Source organism: Nerophis lumbriciformis, linkage group LG04, assembly GCF_033978685.3.
Source record: "Nerophis lumbriciformis linkage group LG04, RoL_Nlum_v2.1, whole genome shotgun sequence".
NCBI classification, from domain to species: Eukaryota; Metazoa; Chordata; class Actinopteri; order Syngnathiformes; family Syngnathidae; genus Nerophis; species Nerophis lumbriciformis.
Window position 1 is genome coordinate 18,978,418 of NC_084551.2, and position 23,242 is coordinate 19,001,659.

Here is a 23,242-nt window from a genome sequence, read left to right on the forward strand (position 1 = left end):
AAAGTAAAACACTGGCAAAAAGGTGTAATCTGTCCCATGACAGTTTTGACCACAAGTAACATTTAGAATGATACACTCATAAATATCCTATTGTAGATTTTTATTTTTTACAAAAAGTTACAAAAATAACTTGTATGATTAGATGTCACTGACCAAGGCACGCTGTACTCCAAAGTCTGTCGAGAAGCGTGGACGAACTGCACACTGCCCAATTTGTCAATGTTGTGTATGCTGGTTCTGTTCATTACCATTATATGTTAAATGCACATGTCACTTTTTTTGGAATGCATGTAAAAATATAAGCATGCTAGCGAAAGACACATAATTAATGCAGAGCATCCACTTCATTGCCAACAATAGTCAGTCACAAAGTGCAACTGCAATCCTGGTAGTTTTCTAGCAAGTTGAATGGCGCCATCTAATGCTGAGTAAAGATACCACAAGTCATCTGCATGGATCTGTGTCTCAAGATTGAATTCCATGAGAGAACGTTGTTTTTTGTGTGTTTTTCTTGAAGCTTGTGCAGCCTGCAAACGTTTCAGTAATCACATTTTGCTGGGGGGGCTTGAGAGGCAGGGCAGATTTTGAAATGACCATAAAAGGGATGAAAGTGAACCACTTAATTTGAAATTTAACTGTAATAGACACAGCTATCAGTGTTGCACCATAACCCTGACCTCTGTTTGTTTTGCTGAACTAACAGAATAAATGAATAAATGCCTTCTCTTCACACAGCCAGCTCTTCCTCATCAGAGGCAATGCTTTTTTTCCTCTCTTCCTCAAAGGATAATTGATGTGTCAGTGTTTTTACGGTTGGACGCAGGGGTACAGACCTATAGTTCCTTATTTAGGGAGTCAGTGGTGCAAGGGTTTAACATGGTACAATGTGAAGGGTTCGCATAGATATCATGGTTGACAATAAGGCCTGCATTTGTGGTCATCGGTCTACATATTTTTCCTGCAGGCCAGATAGGAAGCAGGAGGGCAAGCATACCCAGACCGAAACTTTCTCCTTACATCATTCTTTTTTTTTTTTTTACCTCCTCAGGAGTGACCGTGTTAAGGGTTTATACCTAATTTGGAGACAAATCTGATTTATTAGCTCAACTACGAGGGACCACAGCAGATGAAGGCGGAAAAAAAAAGTGATATGCAGCAATACGCTTTAATAACTTTGGTGCATCTTTAATACGCACACATTTTAAGTGGACATGGTTTCCTTTCATTAAAAATACAGGAATGTTTTGTATACGTCAACATTATCTACATGTCAAGACACAAGCAGACCACACTGTCTTTCTGTATCGCTACATCCATCCATGGATGCCACCAACAAGCCTTGAGTGTTCTTCTGGGGTATTTTATACCTCCCACGAGACCTAAGACAGTGAGATGTTGCTATAGCACTCAGAGGATCCCAGCCAAGGACATAGGCAGCATCACTCAGCTCCCCATTATTTGCTCATATTTAAAGCTGGGCGGCGAAGGGGCTACCTGAGGGGCTGCAGTATATACAGAGAAGGATGGGTGATTTCAAAGTTCAACGGGTGTGCTGAGCAACTGGGAACTAAAAGAAGATGCTGCTCAGGCACACGGAGAGATAAAGAGGGGATGTGAGGGAGGGCTTTATGTCAGCCCAGTGATATGAGCACTTTTATGGCCAAGTATTTTTTCTGATGTCAGAGCTGGAGAAGAAATCACCATAAGGTTGCAGACTATGAATATTGCTGTTGAGGGCCCATTGCGGCTGGTCCTGTTTATGGTTGACTAGCAATCAGCCGCCATATAAGACCCACAACCCCTCATCCATCCATGTCAGCAATTAATCAATTAAACAGGCAGTCGGGGAGAGTGGGATCGTCTAGGTGTGTTAATACAATAGCCGGTTCAGGTTGATGTAATTTCATCACTAATGCCACCCATTCATCACAGCTTATTATCTGTTTCACATATGGTCAATATCGTTTCATACATCTGAGAATCATGCCGATCTTCTGATATTAGGTCTGAAAAATGGTGCCACATGATAGTCTGCAGAGTAGAACGCCAAAGTTAACAAAAGGGAAACCTTGTGCTACTAAGTGAGAGTAGTAGTAGCAAACAGATGTTTTGTTGTCTGAAGAAACCATTGACCATTTCAAAACTCTGAACACATCTGGTGGCTTACTAAAGTGTTGTTAGTCTATCAATAAAGAGTACACATAATGCAATAAATGATCATCAAAACAGACAGCACACACTTGCTGGTACACCTTAAGGGCTGAATTACATCTGTAATATCACCTTTGTATCGCATTAAGGATATTACAACTAGGACGATAAAACGATATCAATATATATCGCCATAGACACGTACTCGATATCAATGTAAAAATAATTTTGATAAAAATGTTCGAGATATATATATATATATATATATATATATATATATATATATATATATATATATATATATATATATACATATATATATATATATATATATATATATATATATATATATATATATATATATATATATATACACATATATATATTTTGGTCAGAAGAAACCGGAAAAATGAAGGATGGTTGGTTAAATTGACAAAGGCATTCAGCATGGTAACTTAGCAACTTAGTGATCAGTGTGCAATGGGAGGAACACTATCAACTATCATGCTCGGTTGTACCATCTTGTTGTCTCACTGTTGATTCTCTGCATGGAGTGAGAAGAGAAAGTAAAAATGAGTGCTGCAGAGAGCAAATAAATTGTTGATGAAACAGGAAAAGTCACCTCGGCAGTATGGTAGTTTTTTTAGATTTTTTCAAATGGACCATAGTGCTTTGGCGCACTTATCTTTTCTTTTTAACACTCGTCCGCTTCGTTTTCGGATGTATGGAAACAACAGGTAGGAACTAAAGTGCAGGACTGTATAAATAAAATACATAAAAAAATATAACAAAAGAGCTACTTTAAAATAATAATTTGGTGCAGTTTTATTTAAATAATAATTATTGCATAACATAAATGCATTTCCATACTTAAATAAGAACACCAGACCAAATTAAATGTTACACAGACCACGTAAACCTGAAAACAAATTTAATCTTATGTTTCTCTGTTTAAATTTTCACACTTTGCACTATTTTCTTACACTTTATTACACATTTCTTACATATTCCTTATTTGTTTCACCTTAATTTAATTGTTAAGTGTTTATTTGGATTTTAGAATTTTGTTTACATTGATTGCCTGAGTGTTTCCAGGGTCGTGTTGACGTTTCCTTCCTTTCTAATTTAATAGCTGAGGGGATTGTAATCAGAGTTACAGTACATTTGAAATAAAAATGCAAACATTTAATGTATTTTTCTCTATGTCCATATTTCCCATAAGTCATAAAAAATATCAATAATTATCTATATCGATCAATATAAAAAACTAATATCGTGATAGAGTTTTCAGCCATAACTTTAGGCCTAATTACAACTATAGATAAAATGAACTCTCCACATTCTTTGTAGCTTTAACAGCTAATGTTCTTCAGTGAGGACTTTGTAAACTGTCTAAAATGTTTTCACAAGAAGAAGAATCAAATTGACAATATTTGACAGTGTATTACTAGTTAAGACTAATATTTGTCATTTATATCAGCAGAGCTTTTCAGCCTAATTGTGGCAATGGCTGATTGCATTTTACACCTGGATGCCCAATAAAAATGGCAGTTGCACAGACAGATAGAATAAAGAATCAAAGGGGAAACACAATAATAATAAATAAATAATAACACAAAGTCAAATAGAATGGGCCAAAGAAAATGAAAAACTACGTGGCAGCTTTTCATCAGGGCATTCATTTTTTACAGAGAACCAGTATGTCTTGTAGCTGCGTCATTTTATAAAAACAACAAAAACAATATTTTAAACAACTTTAAAAGCCACCTAAAAAATATTAAAAATGTATAAGTACAAGTTTGCAAACCAGCCTAATGTTTTGGTTTGCAGATAGAAACCATCCGCCCGGATATCAATAAAGTTAGTAGTCAATCTGATGGGTCGGAGGAGCCTATTTCTCAGGTTGGAGGAGCCTATTTCTCTTAACCCATCAGCGGGACTTTGTGTCAACCATCCAGTCCCGTAACCTCTCTGTCGTTTCTTTCTTGCTCCTGGTGCCATCTTTATTTGCACTAGTCCACTCTACATATCTCCCTCCTTTTCTCAAGCAGCTGACTACTGAATGCACAAGTTATTCTCCCTCCACCTTTAACTTTCCTTTTCTTCACTTTGCTGAGCAGGGATATTTTATTCCTCCATCAAAGATGCATCCTATCAATTAAGTTAAATTACTCCTGCCTGCCAAATATTCCCTGCCTCTATGGGTGTCAACAAAGAAATACATGACTGTGAACCTCCAATGGCACGGCCCCGACACTTAAACATGAGTTACAGCCTTTCCAGTGCTATCCATGGGCAGATTACCAGACACTTTGGGCTGCTGCAATGAAGCAATGTTTCTTTGCTTTCACCCAGCTCTTTAATAAGTGCACGATGGATGACTCTCACATTTCTGACAATGAAAGGACTGATATTTTAATTACATACCCGTACCTTTTTTTCATCGACCTTTCTCATCATCGTTTAATTGCTGTTGTTAATCACTCATTAAATGTTATTTTTCTATTCCTTCTCCGATATACTTATAAAACCATTTGCTTCGTGGAATGGATTTTTCACTATAATTCCTAAAACAATTCCACCGCTTGATGTGTTCAAAGTGTATTATTGTATAAGTGTGTGAGGTGAGGGGAGGTATATAATTTTTTTCAGATAGACCATTTTATTAATAGGTTAAGCTTATTTCTAAATCAATAATTAGCATATTAAACAATGTTAAGATCTTCAGTGCCCACCAAAGACTATACAAACTTTAAAAAAGAGAAGCTACTTCCAAGCCAATTGCATATTTCAAAGTTTATTTTCCATCCATGTTTATATTATTATTATTATTACTTCTATTAAATAGAAATGTGGTGATTATAAAGTTCCAAGGTTAACGTTCTGGGAGCACTAACTGAGATAGTTATTAAAATAGGACTGGCATGATGCAGAATATTTCTCTCTTTGTCTATGGCGCTAAGTAAATGCCAATTTGCAAAACTTCCTTTCAAAAGACTGACTAGGCTGAGTTAAGCTCCCTTATGTCCCTGTGTGTATAATTTTTAAACAAATACACTATTTGTATTACTTTCACAAAATGAATTGCATTTTTGTAGGTAACACTCTAAGGCCAAAGTCCTGTCACACTTTTGTATGTTGTCCTTATACTAGGACATACCACATTCAAGTAAAGTGTTTCGATCAAGTTCAAAAATCAAGAATTAAAGCACATCGCGAGTTACACTTACTTAGCGATTCTAGCAATTGTTCTTGGGTTTTTTTCTTGCCGTGTTTTTCCCAAATGCTATGCGTGTATTGGTGTGTTTCTATTGTAAAAAACATTATTTTTACAAACATCAGCCTAAGGCTACTAAACACATCTAATCCATTATGCTGCACTTTATCGTGTTATGGGGGTAACGGGCTGTAAAGCTGTCTCGGTCATAAAGAGCGATCACAGAGTACCGAGTCAACCCAGAACACCAAGCTCTCCGAGCCATACACTGCCCTTGTTATCATCAGAACTGCTCAGTCACATACTTAACCTTTCCAGACCAGCCGTGCTGCATTATTTTCCAAATGACCTTTAGTGTTACTCATTTCATTTCCAATAATGGTGTACTAAATCCACTTAAATGCATCAGAGCATAATGTGTTTATTTTGGTGAAGAGGACAGCAGAAACTGAAAAGGACCATGCTCCCAGACACGCATTCAGTGAAAAAAAACATTTACATCTTTTCCAGGGCAGGGATGATGTTACGATCCTAATGTTTGAGAAACAGGTATGATTTACATTATCTAAACCCAAATTAAAGTGATACATAGAACTAAATCTAAAGAGATAGTTTAAAAAATGTCAGGTATTTTACCTTTATGTTAATTAAAACAATAAGTAGCTATATCCCATAGCCACTTGTATTATTTTACATGATTGATAGTATTGTATTTACTGTATGCAGCCAGATTAAGGTCAATACAAAATAAAACTAATAATAATAATATCATGAAAAAGGTTGAAAATAATACTATATATTGTGCATATAAAATGCAACAACACTGAAAACTAAGCGGCACACCACCGACAAAATTGCTATGCTTGCAAAGATCAGAGAGTTTAATGCTATATGAGGAAGAAGGGGTGGGGGTGGAGGGATTTTAGTAAAATCACTAATGTACGCACTGATTACGTGTAACTCAAACACTGTGTGTGTTGTTCTATATGCCTGACAGGCAGTAATTTGGTGTATTATATTCTGCGGTTTTAATTGCACGCCACCATCGTGTCCCTCTGACACGTTATGAAGTGATGATGTACAATTATTTCGGGGCGGCGGAAGATCAGTGGAGTGACATTATAATCATCCTCATAGGGATCCTTCTCTTCATCTGCAACAACCATTAATGTTTAAATGGGAGGAAGCAAAGAAGGGGGGTGAAACATAAAAATAGTTCTCAGGGAGTTTTAACCAGAATCTGTTGGAGGATTATAGAGAATCACGTCAAAGGAGAAGGAGAGGGGTGTGGATAGACAATAGAGGGTCTGAATTAAGTGACGGTTTCTCTGGATAAGCAGCAAGTTAAGATGCTCCTCTACTGTCAGTGCCAGGCCTCACACTTCTCATACAGGCCCGGGCATTAAGGCACATTACAGCGGATGAGCCACGCAGGGCGGAACTGATGGGCTATTCTGGGAACAGACCAGGCAATCTCAAAAGACAGGGGGACATAAAAACCCTGACATGAGCCAGCCCCATCCTGTTAACAGTCAAATCACATACCCAACATGAAATCATGACTATAAATGTACATATTCTAACCCTTACTAAGTCAAAAGACCTAACACCAGAGTGGGAAGAAGCCTGCTTTACAAGGAAGACACACTAATGCAAGGTAAACTCTCGAGTAGTAAGCAACAGTTTCTAAAGTTTTGCTCAATTTCCTGAAGTGACACTTGGAAACAAGCAGTTTATGACTCATAATAATAAAAAAGCATTCCACATGAGAACAATCCTTGCCTTTGATGGTGGTAATACTAGTAAGGCCAGGGCCGAGGGCTGATATTAAACCAATGCCTCAAAGCATTTAGATTGTTTATGCATAATTTAACACCTACAACAGCAGTGGATGTCCGTCCGGACCAGAGAGCAGGAGGGTAAAAAATGCTGAACGCAGGACCTTTCTGGTAGATGATGGAGTAGAGTAAAAGGAGGCTCATTAAATGACCCAGCCCCACTGTGGACAAAACACGCTGGGAGGAATACACAAGAATCTACCATCTCACATGCTGGTGGACTTTTTTTAACCAATTAAATATGAGAAATCTTATCACGCTTACTAACAGCCAATTTGTGTTTTCTGCTGTTGTTGCACCTTAGGAATTCTTTATAGGCAAATTAAAAACAGAACTCTTTGTTGTAAAATAAAGACTTACTGATATGCAAATAGATGATATCACTGATAAGCATGCCTGCGAAGGATGTGAGCATAATGCCAGGGTGAGTTTTAGGGGTGATGAGCGAGACACCAACCCGCTCTGGTGTGATTGACAGCATGGTCAAGGGTTCCAATCTGTCCTGGCCCTGCATTAGCATTTCTTAATTAAATGCCACAGCAATATGATCTTTAACTATCAACATCTTCCTCGCTCCTGATAAGACATCATTTCCAGGGGGCAAAAGCTAAAATCAAGTGAACGGCTAAGAGCCAACATAACCACTCACTCAGCATCAGGACTGAGGTAATCTTGTGTGCTGATGTCTCACAAGAGAAACAAAGCATTCATTGAATAACGCAAAACAACTTAATGTAACAGAACTGTAATGAAGTCATTAGTAATCATAGAGGAAAATACAGATCTTAAATGCGCAATAATCCTACATTTCTAGGTATACCAAAATGTGGAATCACGTTATACATTATACCTGCAATGTGGTCATCCATTAGCGATGCGCTATCAATTCGGATTAAAGATAAATCATCAAACAGGAAAAGTTGGGGCTGTGTGCATGTGCGGTTCTGGCTTTAATGAGGGTGTTTCTTTGTGTTTGCTGCTCTTTATTCAAGACGAGGGATGGCCTGGTGATCAGTCAGTAATGAAAGCACACATAGGGCCGATTTGTCACCAATGGCTAACTCTGGCAGCACATGGCTGCTCCGTCTGCATGATTTGTGAAACCAGGAGCTGTATTTAGTAGTGCCATTTAAAGACATATTGTAGAACTGTTCCATATGTACATGTGTGTATGTAAAGTGTCACATTTGCAGCACTTGGGAGAGGAGAGGGTGTTCGCTGGAGGGCTTGTGAAACATGAGCATTTCTTCTCATTAAAGGAAAAGCCATGTTTAAACCAAAGCTTGTTTGCTCCGGCTGTAATATGTTTGCAAACATCAGTTGGAGCAAATGAACACATTCACTCAGCTCTGCTCTCGTGGAATAAACTTGGCCTACAAATGAACTAAGTGGAACCGTTCACAGAGAAATACGCAGAAATACACAGAGAGAAAAGTAGTATCGTTACATATGTCCTCATCTTCATAAGTCTAGAGACACATAAGTTTGATGGTTAAAAACTGCAAACACAACAATTAAGTAGTTATCCAACTATGTACTGTATTACATCTCAACGCAAGCATTTGAACTCGACTAGGCAGTGTGGGGCTGTATTGCGAAAGTAAAACTAGTTGAATAGACTGTAATTACAAGTAGGTTTATATAAGGGACATTTGCGCCACAGAAAATCTGAACTTTGTGTTTAGACCACAGGAACTATTACCTAAATGTAGTTTCTGGGTAATATATTGGAAGGATCGCAAAGGCTTTTGCTCTCTCATGAGTCCCTGTAATACTGATTAAATCACAAGCAAAGTTAGGTGTAGATCCTTTGCACTGAATATAGAATACACAGGCATTTTCTTGTACAGAAGTAGAGACTGGTAAGAATTAACTGAATGCTATACAGAATTAAATGTAGTTTGCATACAGACAGTCTGACAAACATTTGAAACTTGGAAAATTGTCTTGCACAATATTTTTTTACACTTTTACGGCAGCAGGAAATCACATTGGATGCAAAATATAGCTATTTTAGCCATTAGATCTTAAGACTCTACACTCAGATCGCCAATGACCTGATTATGCCAAATATCAATATGTCACATAAATTGGAAAATAGTAAAGTTGCTAAACCTGAAACTCACCCACAGATGTCACATTTGTACTCTCGCATGCCTAGGTGTCTCTTCACGTGGTTCCTGGCATCTCCCAGCTGAGCAGTAGCAAAGTTGCAGATCTTGCAAAGAAAGGGCTTGGATCCTGTAAAGTTGGAGATTGACATTTGAAGCATTAACACCTACACAAATTTAAAAAGGGGTACTAATACAGCATCACCACTGTCTAGTGTATGACTGCCATTACTTCAAATTAACCAAAGATTGATTTCAGAATCATAAAACCAGATGTCCTCAATGTAAATGATGTAAAAATTAAATATCTCTTCTTTTACTCTCCATCCATTATTGTCATTCACTCAAACTCTTACCTACTCGTCCTTTACATGTGGATGTGTAAATTGGATTCTAAAAGGTCAGTGCAAAAACATAAATCAATTATATGTATGCCCACTATCAACCATTCCATCATTAAAGGGCTAATCACTCAGGCAGGCTGCAAAGGGAGGTTTCTTCCTAATTATTGTCATTAATAAGTCCAGAGGGGGGAAGGCACATTGAGAGAGTGGCATCTGATGACCATCCTTCATTTAAGAGAAGGGCTATGAGGGCTCGTATCTACAGTATTTAGTATTGGCGCATAAATATCTAAATGACTCAGTTGAACTTTAAATCATCTGCTACACATCTTGATGTGTTTGCAAATATTTGCATGTACTACAAGAACAAAATGACTTCCTCAGTTAACATACAGGAAAGCTTCCACTCTTCGAGTAAGAGTTTCTACATGATTTTAGAAAAACATGTTAGGGAATTAAATTCAATAAGTAAAACATTGGGATTGGTCAGACAATGTTGGACGAGAGAGCCTGGCTCTTTTTTTCTGCTCATCCCAAAATGTTTGCAGGGGTTTAGGCTTCCCCCATCATTTTTTACAAAACGCATCAAAAGCATAAAATCTAACTAAGCTTGCGCTAATTGTTTATGACCGTGTACATGTACTTAATATGTTCTTCAATAAAACATTAGGTTACAATTATTTTATCAGAACCACTAATTATATTTTGATCAATTAGTTTTCTTCTACACATATACAGTACATTGATAACCCTTTCAAATACACATGCACAATCAAATAAGATTATGTCCTTCTTGACAACTATAATCTCTCCATCCGATATATATTTATTTGTATGACAGTAGGCTTTCAATTCTGTAAATGGTAACCAATCCCAGGATCAAGCCTACAACATACTATGTTTTCTAAATTGTGAGTACTTAAAATAAATAAGCACTTTGCTCCTGCATTGCCATCCTGATTGTTTTATTTGGCCGGATTTACATACGTTTTCCAAGAACTTTGCTGCTGTGATTATGCAAAAAAAAAACATAATGGGTCGCAAGAATGTTTTAGTTTTTGAAAGTACTATCATCAAGAAATAAAAGTCCCCAAATATTTGGTGGAAAATGGGTTTCTTACAAAGTCAGAATGGATTATGAATACATCCTATCCCACGGTTCCTGACATGTATATACGGTAATTAAAATTGAAGAGGAACCAAACCCACTGATTAAGCAGTCTGTCTCTATTTAGTTTGTCTATATAGTGTATTTATTGCAGGCAGTGCAGGCCAATGCTTGGAAGTACAATACTACTGGGGCTGCCTTGTATGATATCCACGTTCACATCTCTGAGCAAAACGACACTCTCTACAGGTGAATATCCCGAGACATTCTGCAATATTTATTCTAGGGGCTGCTAGTGAATTGATTAAGCACTTTGTGTAGATTACTAATTCATTCAGTCACGGTTCACTGGCTGTGAGCTGGAAGTATGACACATTGAATCTTAAGCCGGTAACGAAGATTGAAAGGCAAGCCTGTACTAACAAGGCCCATAAACACAGAGGGTGGGAGGGTTTACACATAGTCTGCAAAGCCTAACGCATCATTTCAAATGTCCATACTGTGCATGCAAATATTCAAAACAGTCACCCAGCCAAATCCTTTTATCTGTGAACGTAACAACACATTCTTACTTTCATGTAAAGTGATTTTTAATGTATTTTGGATTACACCAGTGTTTTTCAACCATATTTGAGCCGAGGCACATTTTTTGCGTTGAAAAAATCTGGAGGCACACCACCAGCAGAAATCATTAAAAAACAAAACTCAGTTGACAGTAAAAAGTCGTTGTCGCAATTGTTGGATATGACTTTAAACCATAACCAACCATGCATTAATATAGCTATTGTCTCAAAGTAGGTGTACTGTCAAGACCTGTCACATCACGCCGTGCCTAATTTGAGTTTGTTGGTGTTTTCCTGTGTAGTGTTTTAGTTCTTGTCTTGCGCTCCTATTTTGTGGCGTTTTCTCTTTTTTTGGTATTGTCCTGTAGCAGTTTCTGGTCTTCCTTTGAGCAATATTACCCGCATCAACTTTGTTTTAGCAATCAAGAATATTTCAGTTGTTTTTATCCTTCTTTGTGGGGACATTGTTGATTATCATGTCATGTTCGGATGTACATTGTGGACGCCGTCTTTGCTCCACAGTAAGTCTTTGCTGTCGTCCAGCATTCTGCTTTTGTTTACTTTGTAGCGAGTGCAGTTTTAGTTTCGTTCTGCATAGCCTTCCCTAAGCTTCAATGCCTTTTCTTAGGGGCACTAACTTTTTGTTTATTTTTGGTTTAAGCATTAGACATCTTTTTACCTGCACGCTGCCTCCTGCTGTATCCGACATCTACATAGCAATTAGCTCCTGGCTGCCACCTACTGATATGGAAGAGTATTACACGGTTACTCTGCCAAGCTCTGGACAGCACCGACACTCAACAACAACACATAATTTTCAGACTATAATTACTGGTTTGCAAAAAACATTTTTAACCGAAATAGGAGAAATTAGATAATCTCCCACGGCAAACCAGACTATTTCACGGCACACTAGTGTGCCGCGGCACAGTGGTTGAAAAACACTGGTTTACACAAAAATAAAACTACTCGTACAATATGCACTTTTACATCTAAATTCAAAGCCCAATTTCCCATAAATACAGGGGTACTGTACAAATTCAACCACAAGACAAACAGCACAACTGATCTGGGTCTCAATTGTGCTCACACACTAAATCTAAAATTATGATGGGATTGGGCTGAAACTGAGTCGTATGGATGGTTTGAATGAGACGTGGCACAAAAAAGATGTAACGTCCTGCAGTTCTCACATCTCATCACATTAATTAATACTTTACTAGTCCACTTAAACACCCGTCATGAAACTGAAATTGACCATCAATGCTGTGTCATGTTAAATTAATACTGCTATCCACACGGGGGGGATGGGGTCCCTCATATCCTTGATGAGACAGAGAATGACTAATTCATTTCTTGAGAAAGCACTAGAACATTGTGATGTTTAGCTGCATGTACATACACAACCTGGCACCTTAAGCCTTGCGTTTGATCGTCAACAGTAGATTGAGGCAAATAATTATTTGATCCGCTGTTAATTTTGTAAGTTTACACTCTTACACAGACATGGCATGGACAGGCCATGATTTGTGCTCTGTGGGAGATTCTACGGTACACTGCCCCGTTCATCAGCCCCTCATTGTGGTGAAGTCTTTCTACCCTTAGCAGAGAAGGAGCCGCAAAGCAGACTCTATCCACCTTCATATTTGACAGTAGGGGTGGTGTTCTTGGGGCAACAGTTCTATGCCACCAAACACAGAATCAAAATGATGCCAAAATGCAAAACGTTAGTCTTATCGACCACATTTCATTCTTCCAAGTCTTGCCGGACTCATTTGGGTGTTCATCTTGTACTACATGTGCCTTCTTGAGAAAAGGGACCTTGTGATCTAAATCCATTATGACAAAGTCTGTGACCCATAGTTGTCTTGGTGACTGTGTTTCCTTATTCCATGAGATCATTAACAGTGTTATCCAAGTAATTCTGGGCTGATTCCTCACATTCCTAAGAATTATCGTTACCCCACGAGGTGAGCGCTTGCATTGAGCTCCAGAGTGACGCTGATTGCCTGTTACTTGTCTTTGTTCTATTTTCCAAATTATCTCGCCAACACTGGTCTTTATCTCATCCTTATCTGTGTACTTTATGGTAGAGGAGCAATGATTCGAACGAAAATAAAAACTTGTTGCTGACTAATTAATTTGTAGCTAATATTGATATTGTCGCTCGTGTTTTTCCAGATGGAAACAAACATGCACAGGTTCGGCACGATTGGTGTTAAGCAGCAACAGAAGGAGAAAAATGGCTGGGGCCACTGGCAACAACATTTCTGGTGAAAACATGGAAAGTAAGTGAACAGATCACCCTAAACACGTCGAAGCGGTCCTTACTTTTCTTGAAATTATGTCTGTGATGAGGGAACATTTAAATCTAAGGCTTGTCAGACATCTGGATGATGTAGACTCTCCTCAGTAAGATACTGTAGCTTGTTCTACAGGTATCAGTAAATCTACTTTAATGCTTTTAATGCTGTTTTTAATGCCACTTGAAGAAAATATAATGCCATGTCTTACCGCATATAGGTATGATGTATGATGTATAGTCAAAATCTTACAACTGTCTGTTGAGACAAAATTGTAAGAACTTGGCAATGCAGTAGCAGCAGCTGACAGTTGTAGCAGTGACAGCAAAAGTTGCAGAATTTGACATTGTTAAGTGCCGCCTCCCTTTAATGGCCAACTTGTGATTAGCTAATAGCATGTGTGATTTTACCGCATTGATGCCCATTGAGCAAAGTTTGGAGAAGTATTAATTTATTCACTGTTCTGTTACAAACAGAGAACAACGAAATGGGATAAAACAGCTATTTTATGAAAAGGGGTAGAATTAAATAAGCTCTGCTTCTTCTTACTCCTTTTCGAACGTGCTGTAATGAAATAATATTTATGTATGTTCGAAATAAAGTGAAACTGAACTGAACTTAAATTGACTTACTGACCATTGTCCCAGTCTTACAATTTTATAAAACATGTTCCCTCCGGGTACTCTGGCTTCCTCCCACCTCCAAAGACATGCACCTGGGGATAGGTTGATTGGCATCACTAAATTGGCCCTTTAGGGCCATTTAGATTTATTTCCTTTTTGTTTCGCAAAAAAAAGATTAAAAAAAGGTGTTATTATTAGTTATTAATAGGCCCTAGTGTGTGAATGTGAGTGTGAATGTTGTCTGTATATCTGTGTTGGCCCTGCGATGAGGTGGCAACTTGTCCAGGTTGTACCCCGCCTTCCGCCTGATTGTAGCTGAGATAGGCTCCAGCACCCCCCGCGACCCCCAAAGGGATGAGCGGTAGAAAATGGATGGATGGATGGATGTTTAATGCCTCTCTGTACATCGAATGTAATGCCATTTTAGGCCTTAATTTTCGCAAAATCCATTTAATGACTTTTAATGGCCCCCAAAACCCTGTTGTGTTGACTAGCTCATACCAGAGAGACCAAATTGTGCGAAAAAAAGCTTTAACTATCATTTTAGAATAAGTCCGCCAGCGAACACTTTGTCGATATACCTGTGTGCATCTTTCTAAATACATCATCACAAACATTTTCATTTTGAGGAAGTTAGATAGCTATGGTGTTTTTTGTTTTTGTTTTTATTGCTTCTAATTTTACTGTCCTTTGTTTTCACACAAATTGGTTTAAAACGGAGAACAGTTTAATAGAGTTATTCTTTGTGTAACTATATTCCATCCATCCATCCTTTTTCTACTGCTTATTCCCTTCGGGGTCGCGGGGGGCGCTGGAGCCTATCTCAGCTACAATCGGGCGGAAGGCGGGGTACACCCTGGACAAGTCGCCACCTCATCGCAGGTAACTATATTCCTGAATTATGTAATCATCTTTGTTAATTAATACATATCTCAACCTGTTTTCAAAGGTTGATGGCTAAATCAGAGAAACTGAATAGGTTTTCACTTCATAATCCGATTACGGTAGTTGACTAATCGTTAAGATAGTCAATGACTAGTCGACTATAAAATAGTCGTTACTTGCAGCCTACTTTATGGGCACATAACCTGTTTGTGGGGGTCAAAGTATAAGTTGAATTTAGCTGACATCACATCCAGCTCATTAACAATGAGCAGTGGTGGACCAGCGAGCATCTGTTGTCATAGCGTTACGGGCAGCATTTTGCTTTTCTCGAAGGAAAATGCCCTATGCTTGCGTTGTTTTAGGCTGTTGGAACCTTTCAAATTGCGAAAAGTATAAATGTTTGTTCAGAGTTTCTCGAAAGGTAATCAAGAATGGCGAAACATGTTAAGATTTTCCGAAAGATGACGACAAAAATGTTACGCACTCCAGTCCAAGAAGGAAGAATGTTTGTTTGATATACTTTTAAAGTGTAGTATTTCCCTTTTAAGTATTATCTTCATATTATTTATAATTTATCTTGTTTCGGAGTTCTTAAAAACAAATTTTTGCTATGAGTGTTTTGTAAACTACCAACTCGGCAAGTCTGAATAAAAGAAATCAAATGTGATCAAAATCTAAAATAGATACGCTTTTACCAAAAGCAGCAATCATAAATGAAGCTTTCAGCACATACACAATGTTGAGATCTATAGTTATATTTTGGTAAAGACAGGGAAAAACATGCGTACTTGTAAACGGCACGTAGAACAAAAACAAGGCAATAAACATTGCTGTACACACAAATTCAATCATAAAATGCAACCTTACTCGAGCAAAAACGATGCATAATTTATCCGTGAGAGTCTTGATACCAATTTTCTTGACCCAGCCAAACACAAAGAAGTTGTAGACCTCTGTGCTTTTCCAAGTTTTGAAATTTGAAATTGATCGTTATTGTCACTGCCTTAGTCTCTCATTGTTTATCTACTAACAGTTATAGAAGTTGAAAATGTCATTTCATTATTTATATTTCAAAAATATGTATAACTTGCAAGATTTTGCCAAATCTTGCCAGCAGAGTGCTTGTATCCGTTTTTATTTATATAATGTTACATTGAATGTGCAAATGTGCATGTTTGTGATGTGGAGCCATTACTTTGATGTTCAGTCTTAAATCAGACAAACCCACTCAAGTGAAAAAAGTGACCAATTTACCTAAAAATGCAAATTCTAACCGTACGCTCAGTGGCAAAATGGAAATGTGCTCACGTTTCCTTTAAGGGACAAATTGACAAATCTGTGTGCAACCTCCCACTAGCTTCTTTTGATTTCAGTGATTAATCAAGAGGATAAAAACTAGGTCGTAATTAAAAGGATCTGGACATGCTCCCAGCCTGCAAACTGGCAGACCCCCATTGCGCTGCTCCACAGCCCCATAAACAAATTCCAAGAATAAATGACTGCCATATAAAAAGTAAATAACTCACTATAATGAGGGAACTTAAGCAATAATAACAACTGGCATATGCTGTCAAAATTTGGAAAAATTGTTGCTTTCCACTATAATGAAGGTCATAAATGACAGTGGAAACAACATTTCATGACCAAAAACGTAAATCCTAAGAATTAAAAACAAAAAGGTCAAACTAAATTATTTTGAAAGCTCAGAATGTGCCCTTGACCTGTTGGCATCTCTTAACACTTTGGAGTCACAGATTTCATTTCCTTAAGTAACACCGACTAGAAAAGAATTATGTTGTCAGGTATGAATTTATAGACACTATTATTAGGAGCAAAATAGCTGCTCATCTTTAATCTTGTATTTAACCTCTAATTCTTACAGCTTTGACCAGTTAAATATTAGAAGCTATCGACCAGATTTGGCATAAAAATACTTACAAATTAAAATGATTACTGTTGCAAGTACTTGTGATGCATTGCCAAGCTCAAACATGGACATAGGCCTTCTACAGACGCACAAAATGGATTACGGAACCCAAGTCTCATTAATGTTTGAGCAGAAGAGGGAATGAAACATTCGAGGCGGAGAAGGGCATTTATTGATGGTTCCCTCACATCTCATTCCTGCATTAAGTTGATTTTAAAAGCAATTAATACACATGGTCAGGGAGATGTAACAGAACACCGTATGTTCTTAACCTGTCGAATATTTCCCAGCCAATGCCCTGAGCAAGTCTCTGCTTTGCATTATAAATGACAGGATAAATCTTAATGGATTGGGGATAATCAACTAGCCATGAAGGCTGACATATACACACATTCACCAGGCATTATACCACTCACACACATACACAACTGTGGACATCTAGACACAAGGGAAATTAAAGGCTTTGAATACGTCTGCATTGATTACTTTAAATTATTAGCCCACCTCTCTTTGGACCTCCAATGCTTTTAGCCTCAGCGTTAACACATTTACAGAGACTTATTGACTATAATTACAACTGAGTCTCGGTAATGGACACATCAATTATGAGTCGCACATGTCTCTGACCATGCAAACGTTGCTCAGGGAATCCCAATCTGCGGTCCATTAGCGTTTCTCTAGCTGTTCTGAAGTCCAATCAGTCTTCACCGTCACCTGTGCTGAAACAGCTTTTACCTGGCTATGGCAAACAGGAGCTTCAGAATTGATGTGTGTCAAAAACAGGTTGTATCTGCCCCTTGCACCTATGAGTTATGTTTAACTTAAGATTTAGATGTATTTATCAAAATTTGGTAAATAACTTAATATTTGGCAGTAACACAAATGACCTCAAAGTGAGGGCAGGAAAATAAAAACATTGACATATTATTCCTCAAAAACTAAAGATTTAAAAAAAGAGGGGAAATATCCAATTAAAACCTACCTATCTGAAAGATAATTCTGTAAATGTTAAGGTTTAAAAAGTCAACACATTTTGCCTCAAACTTAAGGTCTAAAACACCCTTTCTTACAATCTTTGATTTACTACACAAATGCAAGATTTCCCTACACCAGCATTTTCATGGCCCAATCCACACTATGGTGCCATGGCACTCTCAGTTTATTTAATGGCTCTATCCAGTCTGCCGTGACATGGTACTAAAAGTTCAGCCCATCTGTATAATTGTCAGATTTTTACTTACATTAAAACAACTTGTCGGTTTCCGAGTAAGAGCAGCTTCTGATCATGCATTTTAATGAAGTAAAGAGCTATGACCTGCTTTTAAAACCAGAGAACATGCTAAAAACTATTGCGCAAAAATGTGAATTACTGTTTTTTGGCTTAAAATGTTATCACGATGCTCTGGGATGATGTTTTGTCCTTGCATGCAGACACACATGTTCACAGCCATGTGCTTACATTTTAAAGCAATCATAGTGTTTTTTGTAGTATTATAATCATAATTATTAGACTGCTCTTTGTCTAATTATGCTTTTAAGCTACTTTCAATTGTAGTTTTTCAAAAACAATTGACAAGGGACTTTTTTCAGATATAAATTAATAGAAAGACTGAAAAAAATCTATCAAGTCAAAAACATATCCAGCTTGCTCACTCTACAGTGTATCCATGCATAAAATAAATTAATTAATTAATCACTTCCCTTGCGAGCTGACAAATGATAGCCAGCGCACCTCGCTGGCCAGGCTAACTGCTCATAACCAGAGATGGGATTTATGGCACTCTGAAAGGAGCTTGATCTTAAAGAGGTGTTCCGTTCAAAGATCTGTTCAAAAAAATGGCTTGTTGTTATATTTTATTTTGAGAATTTTTTCACAAGTTACTCGTTTTTATGAAGGTAATAATCACTGGCAGATATTATAAGATACGACATGAATAATTCAGATGTTCACATATTCGTACTCTGTTTGTGGGAAATATTGTTAAATAGTATTAGAATTTCATCTGGGTTGTGTTTTCATGATAATCGTTCCATAAGGTGGTATCTTCTACCAATGCTTTGACAGTGACATCTTTGTTTTGAATTTTCTCTCACTTGAGAAACGTTGTGGTACAGTTAAAACTACACAATTTTCCAAAATTTTTTTAACAATACAGGAAAAATATGACCTACAAATAATATGTCTAGAATAAATAAACTAAAATAAAACATTTCACAATACATTTATGAATGCAAAATTGTAAACCACTACCTGGTGTGCTTACATGTAATCGAGGCTATTTAACAAAACATCCATCCATCCATCTATCTTCTTCCGCTTATCCGAGGTCGGGTCGCGGGGGCAGCAGCCTAAGCAGGGAAGCCCAGACTTCCCTCTCCCCAGCCACTTCGTCCAGCTCCTCCCGGGGGATCCCGAGGCGTTCCCAGGCCAGCCGGGAGACATAGTCTTCCCAACGTGTCCTGGGTCTTCCTCGTGGCCTCCTACCGGTCGGACATGCCCTAAACACCTCCTTAGGGAGGCGCTCGGGTGGCATCCTGACCAGATGCCCGAACCACCTCATCTGGCTCCTCTCGATGTGGAGGAACAGCGGCTTTACTTTGAGCTCCCCCCGGATGACAGAGCTTCTCACCCTATCTCTAAGGGAGAGCCCTGCCACCCGGCGGAGGAAACTCATTTCGGCCGCTTGTACCCGTGATCTTGTCCTTTCGGTCATAACCCAAAGCTCATGACCATAGGTGAGGATGGGAACGTAGATCGACCGGTAAATTGAGAGTTTTGCCTTCCGGCTCAGCTCCTTCTTCACCACAACGGATCGATACAGCGTCCGCATTACTGAAGACGCCGCACCGATCCGCCTGTCGATCTCACGATCCACTCTTCCCTCACTCGTGAACAAGACTCCGAGGTACTTGAACTCCTCCACTTGGGGCAAGATCTCCTCCCCAACCCGGAGATGGCACTCCACCCTTTTCCGGGCGAGAACCATGGACTCGGACTTGGAGGTGCTGATTCTCATCCCAGTCGCTTCACACTCAGCTGCGAACCGATCCAGTGAGAGCTGAAGATCCTGGCCAGATGAAGCCATCAGGACCAAATCATCTGCAAAAAGCAGAGACCTAATCCTGCAGCCACCAAACCGGATCCCCTCAACGCCTTGACTGCGCCTAGAAATTCTGTCCATAAAAGTTATGAACAGAATCGGTGACAAAGGGCAGCCTTGGCGGAGTCCAACCCTTACCGGAAACGTGTCCGACTTACTGCCGGCAATGCGAACCAAGCTCTGACACTGATCATACAGGGAGCGGACCGCCACAATCAGACAGTCCGAAACCCCATACTCTCTGAGCACTCCCCACAGGACTTCCCGAGGGACACGGTCGAATGCCTTCTCCAAGTCCACAAAGCACATGTAGACTGGTTGGGCAAACTCCCATGCACCCTCAAGGACCCTGCCGAGAGTATAGAGCTGGTCCACAGTTCCACGACCAGGACGAAAACCACACTGTTCCTCCTGAATCCGAGGTTCGACTATCCGGCGTAGCCTCCTCTCCAGTACACCTGAATAGACCTTACCGGGAAGGCTGAGGAGTGTGATCCCACGATAGTTAGAACACACCCTCCGGTTCCCCTTTTTAAAGAGAGGAACCACCACCCCGGTCTGCCAATCCAGAGGTACTGCCCCCGATGTCCACGCGATGCTGCAGAGTCTTGTCAACCAAGACAGCCCTACAGCATCCAGAGCCTTAAGGAACTCCGGGCGGGTCTCATCCACCCCCGGGGCCTTGCCACCGAGGAGCTTTTTAACTACCTCAGCAACCTCAGCCCCAGAAATAGGAGAGCCCACCACAAATTCCCCAGGCACTGCTTCCTCATAGGAAGACGTGTTGGTGGGATTGAGGAGGTCTTCAAAGTATTCCCTCCACCGATCCACAACTTCCGCAGTCGAGGTCAGCAGAACACCATCCGCACCATACACGGTGTTGGTAGTGCACTGCTTCCCCTTCCTGAGGCGGCGGATGGTGGTCCAGAATCGCTTCGAAGCCGTCCGGAAGTCGTTTTCCATGGCTTCCCCGAACTCCTCCCATGTCCGAGTTTTTGCCTCCGCGACCGCTGAAGCCGCACACCGCTTGGCCTGTCGGTACCTGTCCGCTGCCTCAGGAGTCCCATGAGCCAAAAGAACCCGATAGGACCCCTTCTTCAGCTTGACGGCATCCCTCACCGCCGGTGTCCACCAACGGGTTCTAGGATTACCGCCACGACAGGCACCAACTACCTTGCTGCCACAGCTCCAATCAGCCGCCTCGACAATAGAGGTGCGGAACATGGTCCACTCGGACTCAATGTCCAGCACCTCCCTTGTGACATGTTCAAAGTTCTTCCGGAGGTGGGAATTGAAACTCTCTCTGGCAGGAGACTCTGCCAGACGTTCCCAGCAAACCCTCACAATGCGTTTGGGCCTGCCAGGTCTGTCCGGCATCCTCCCCCACCATCGCAGCCAACTCACCACCAGGTGGTGATCGGTAGAAAGCTCCGCCCCTCTCTTCACCCGAGTGTCCAAAACATGAGGCCGCAAATCCGATGACACGACTATTAAGTCGATCATAGAACTGCGGCCTAGGGTGTCCTGGTGCCAAGTGCACATATGGACACCCTTATGCTTGAACATGGTGTTCGTTATGGACAATCCGTGACGGGCACAAAAGTCCAATAACAAAACACCACTTGGGTTCAGATCCGGGCGGCCATTCTTCCCAATCACGCCTCTCCAGGTTTCACTGTCGTTGCCAATATGAGCGTTGAAGTCCCCCAGTAGAACGAGGGAATCACCCGGGGGAGCACTCTCAAGTACTCCCTCGAGTGAATCCAAAAAGGGTGGGTACTCTGAGCTGCTGCTTGGCGCGTAAGCGCAAACAACAGTCAGGACCCGTCCCCCCACCCGAAGGTGGAGGGAAGCTACCCTCTCGTCCACCGGGTTGAACTCCAACATGCAGGCTCTGAGCCGGGGGGCAACAAGAATTGCCAACCCAGCCCGTTGCCTCTCACTGCTGGCAACGCCAGAGTGGAAGAGAGTCCAGCCCCTCTCGAGAGAACTGGTTCCAGAGCCCTTGCTGTGCGTCGAGGTGAGTCCGACTATATTCAACCGGAACTTCTCTACCTCGCGCACTAGCTCAGGCTCCTTCCCCCCCAGCGAGGTGACGTTCCACGTCCCAAGAGCTAGCTTCTGTAGCCGAGGATCGGACCGCCAAGTGCCCTGCCTTCGGCTACCGCCCAGCTCACATTGCACCCGACCTCTATGGCCCCTGCTATGGGTGGTGAGCCCATTGGAGGGGGGACCCACGTTGCCTCTTCGGGCTGTGCCCGGCCGGGCCCCATGGGGACAGGCCCGGCCACCAGGCGCTCGCCATCGTGCCCCAACTCCGGGCCTGGCTCCGGAGGGGGGCCCCGGTGACCTGCGCCCGGGCGAGGGAAATCTGAGTCTCGGTTCTTGCATTTCCATAGAAGTCTTCGAGCTGCTCTTTGTCTGATCCCTCACCTAGGACCTGTTTGTCTTGGGAGACCCTACCAGGGGGCATGGAAGCCCCCGGACAACATAGCTCCTAGGATCATTGGGACACACAAACTCCTCTACCACGTTAAGGTGGCAGCTCAGAGAGGAGTTGATTGTTTAACAAAACAATCAACTAGAAAAGTGCATCCAAATGTTGTTTTTTCCTTTGGATGATTTTTGTAGGTTTTCAGACAGTGTGTTACTCAGTCAGGTTCGGTGGCGCGCATATGAAAACAATTTGAATCAAAAACAACTTGCAAATGAGTGGCTCGTAATCTCGCTGTCCACTTGAAAGAGAAGTTTAAAAGACTCGACTCGTTCGTAAACGTCACATCGCTACTTACAACAGCGCAACATGAGTCCCACAGTGAAAGAGCAGCATTTGCTTGTGATGTAGCTTGTTAAGTATTTTTGTTTTGTTTAAATTGTCATCATTTATAAATTAAAGTACGGTAGTGTGAATCAATGTTGCAATGTGATTTCTTTTTTGTGCAGCCCTAGTGAACAAATCCTCAAAGTACCATATTTGTGAAGACGACGCCACAATTAATTATTTCAAAAACATAATATGATATATATCGGACAAGTGGGGGAAAAAGAAAATGCACACAGGATGGAAAATA

The 23,242-nt window shown here is 40.4% G+C and overlaps 1 protein-coding gene across 1 annotated transcript in view; it reads right to left on the minus strand.

The window, feature by feature from the left end:
- The window catches only part of znf407 (zinc finger protein 407), a 270,903-nt gene that overhangs the window by 239,995 nt on the left and 7,666 nt on the right, over positions 1 to 23,242 (minus strand). The window contains exon 4 of the mRNA XM_061950033.1: positions 9,333 to 9,447. Coding sequence (XP_061806017.1) covers positions 9,333 to 9,447 — 115 coding nt within the window. The remainder of the gene's footprint in view (positions 1 to 9,332; positions 9,448 to 23,242) is intronic.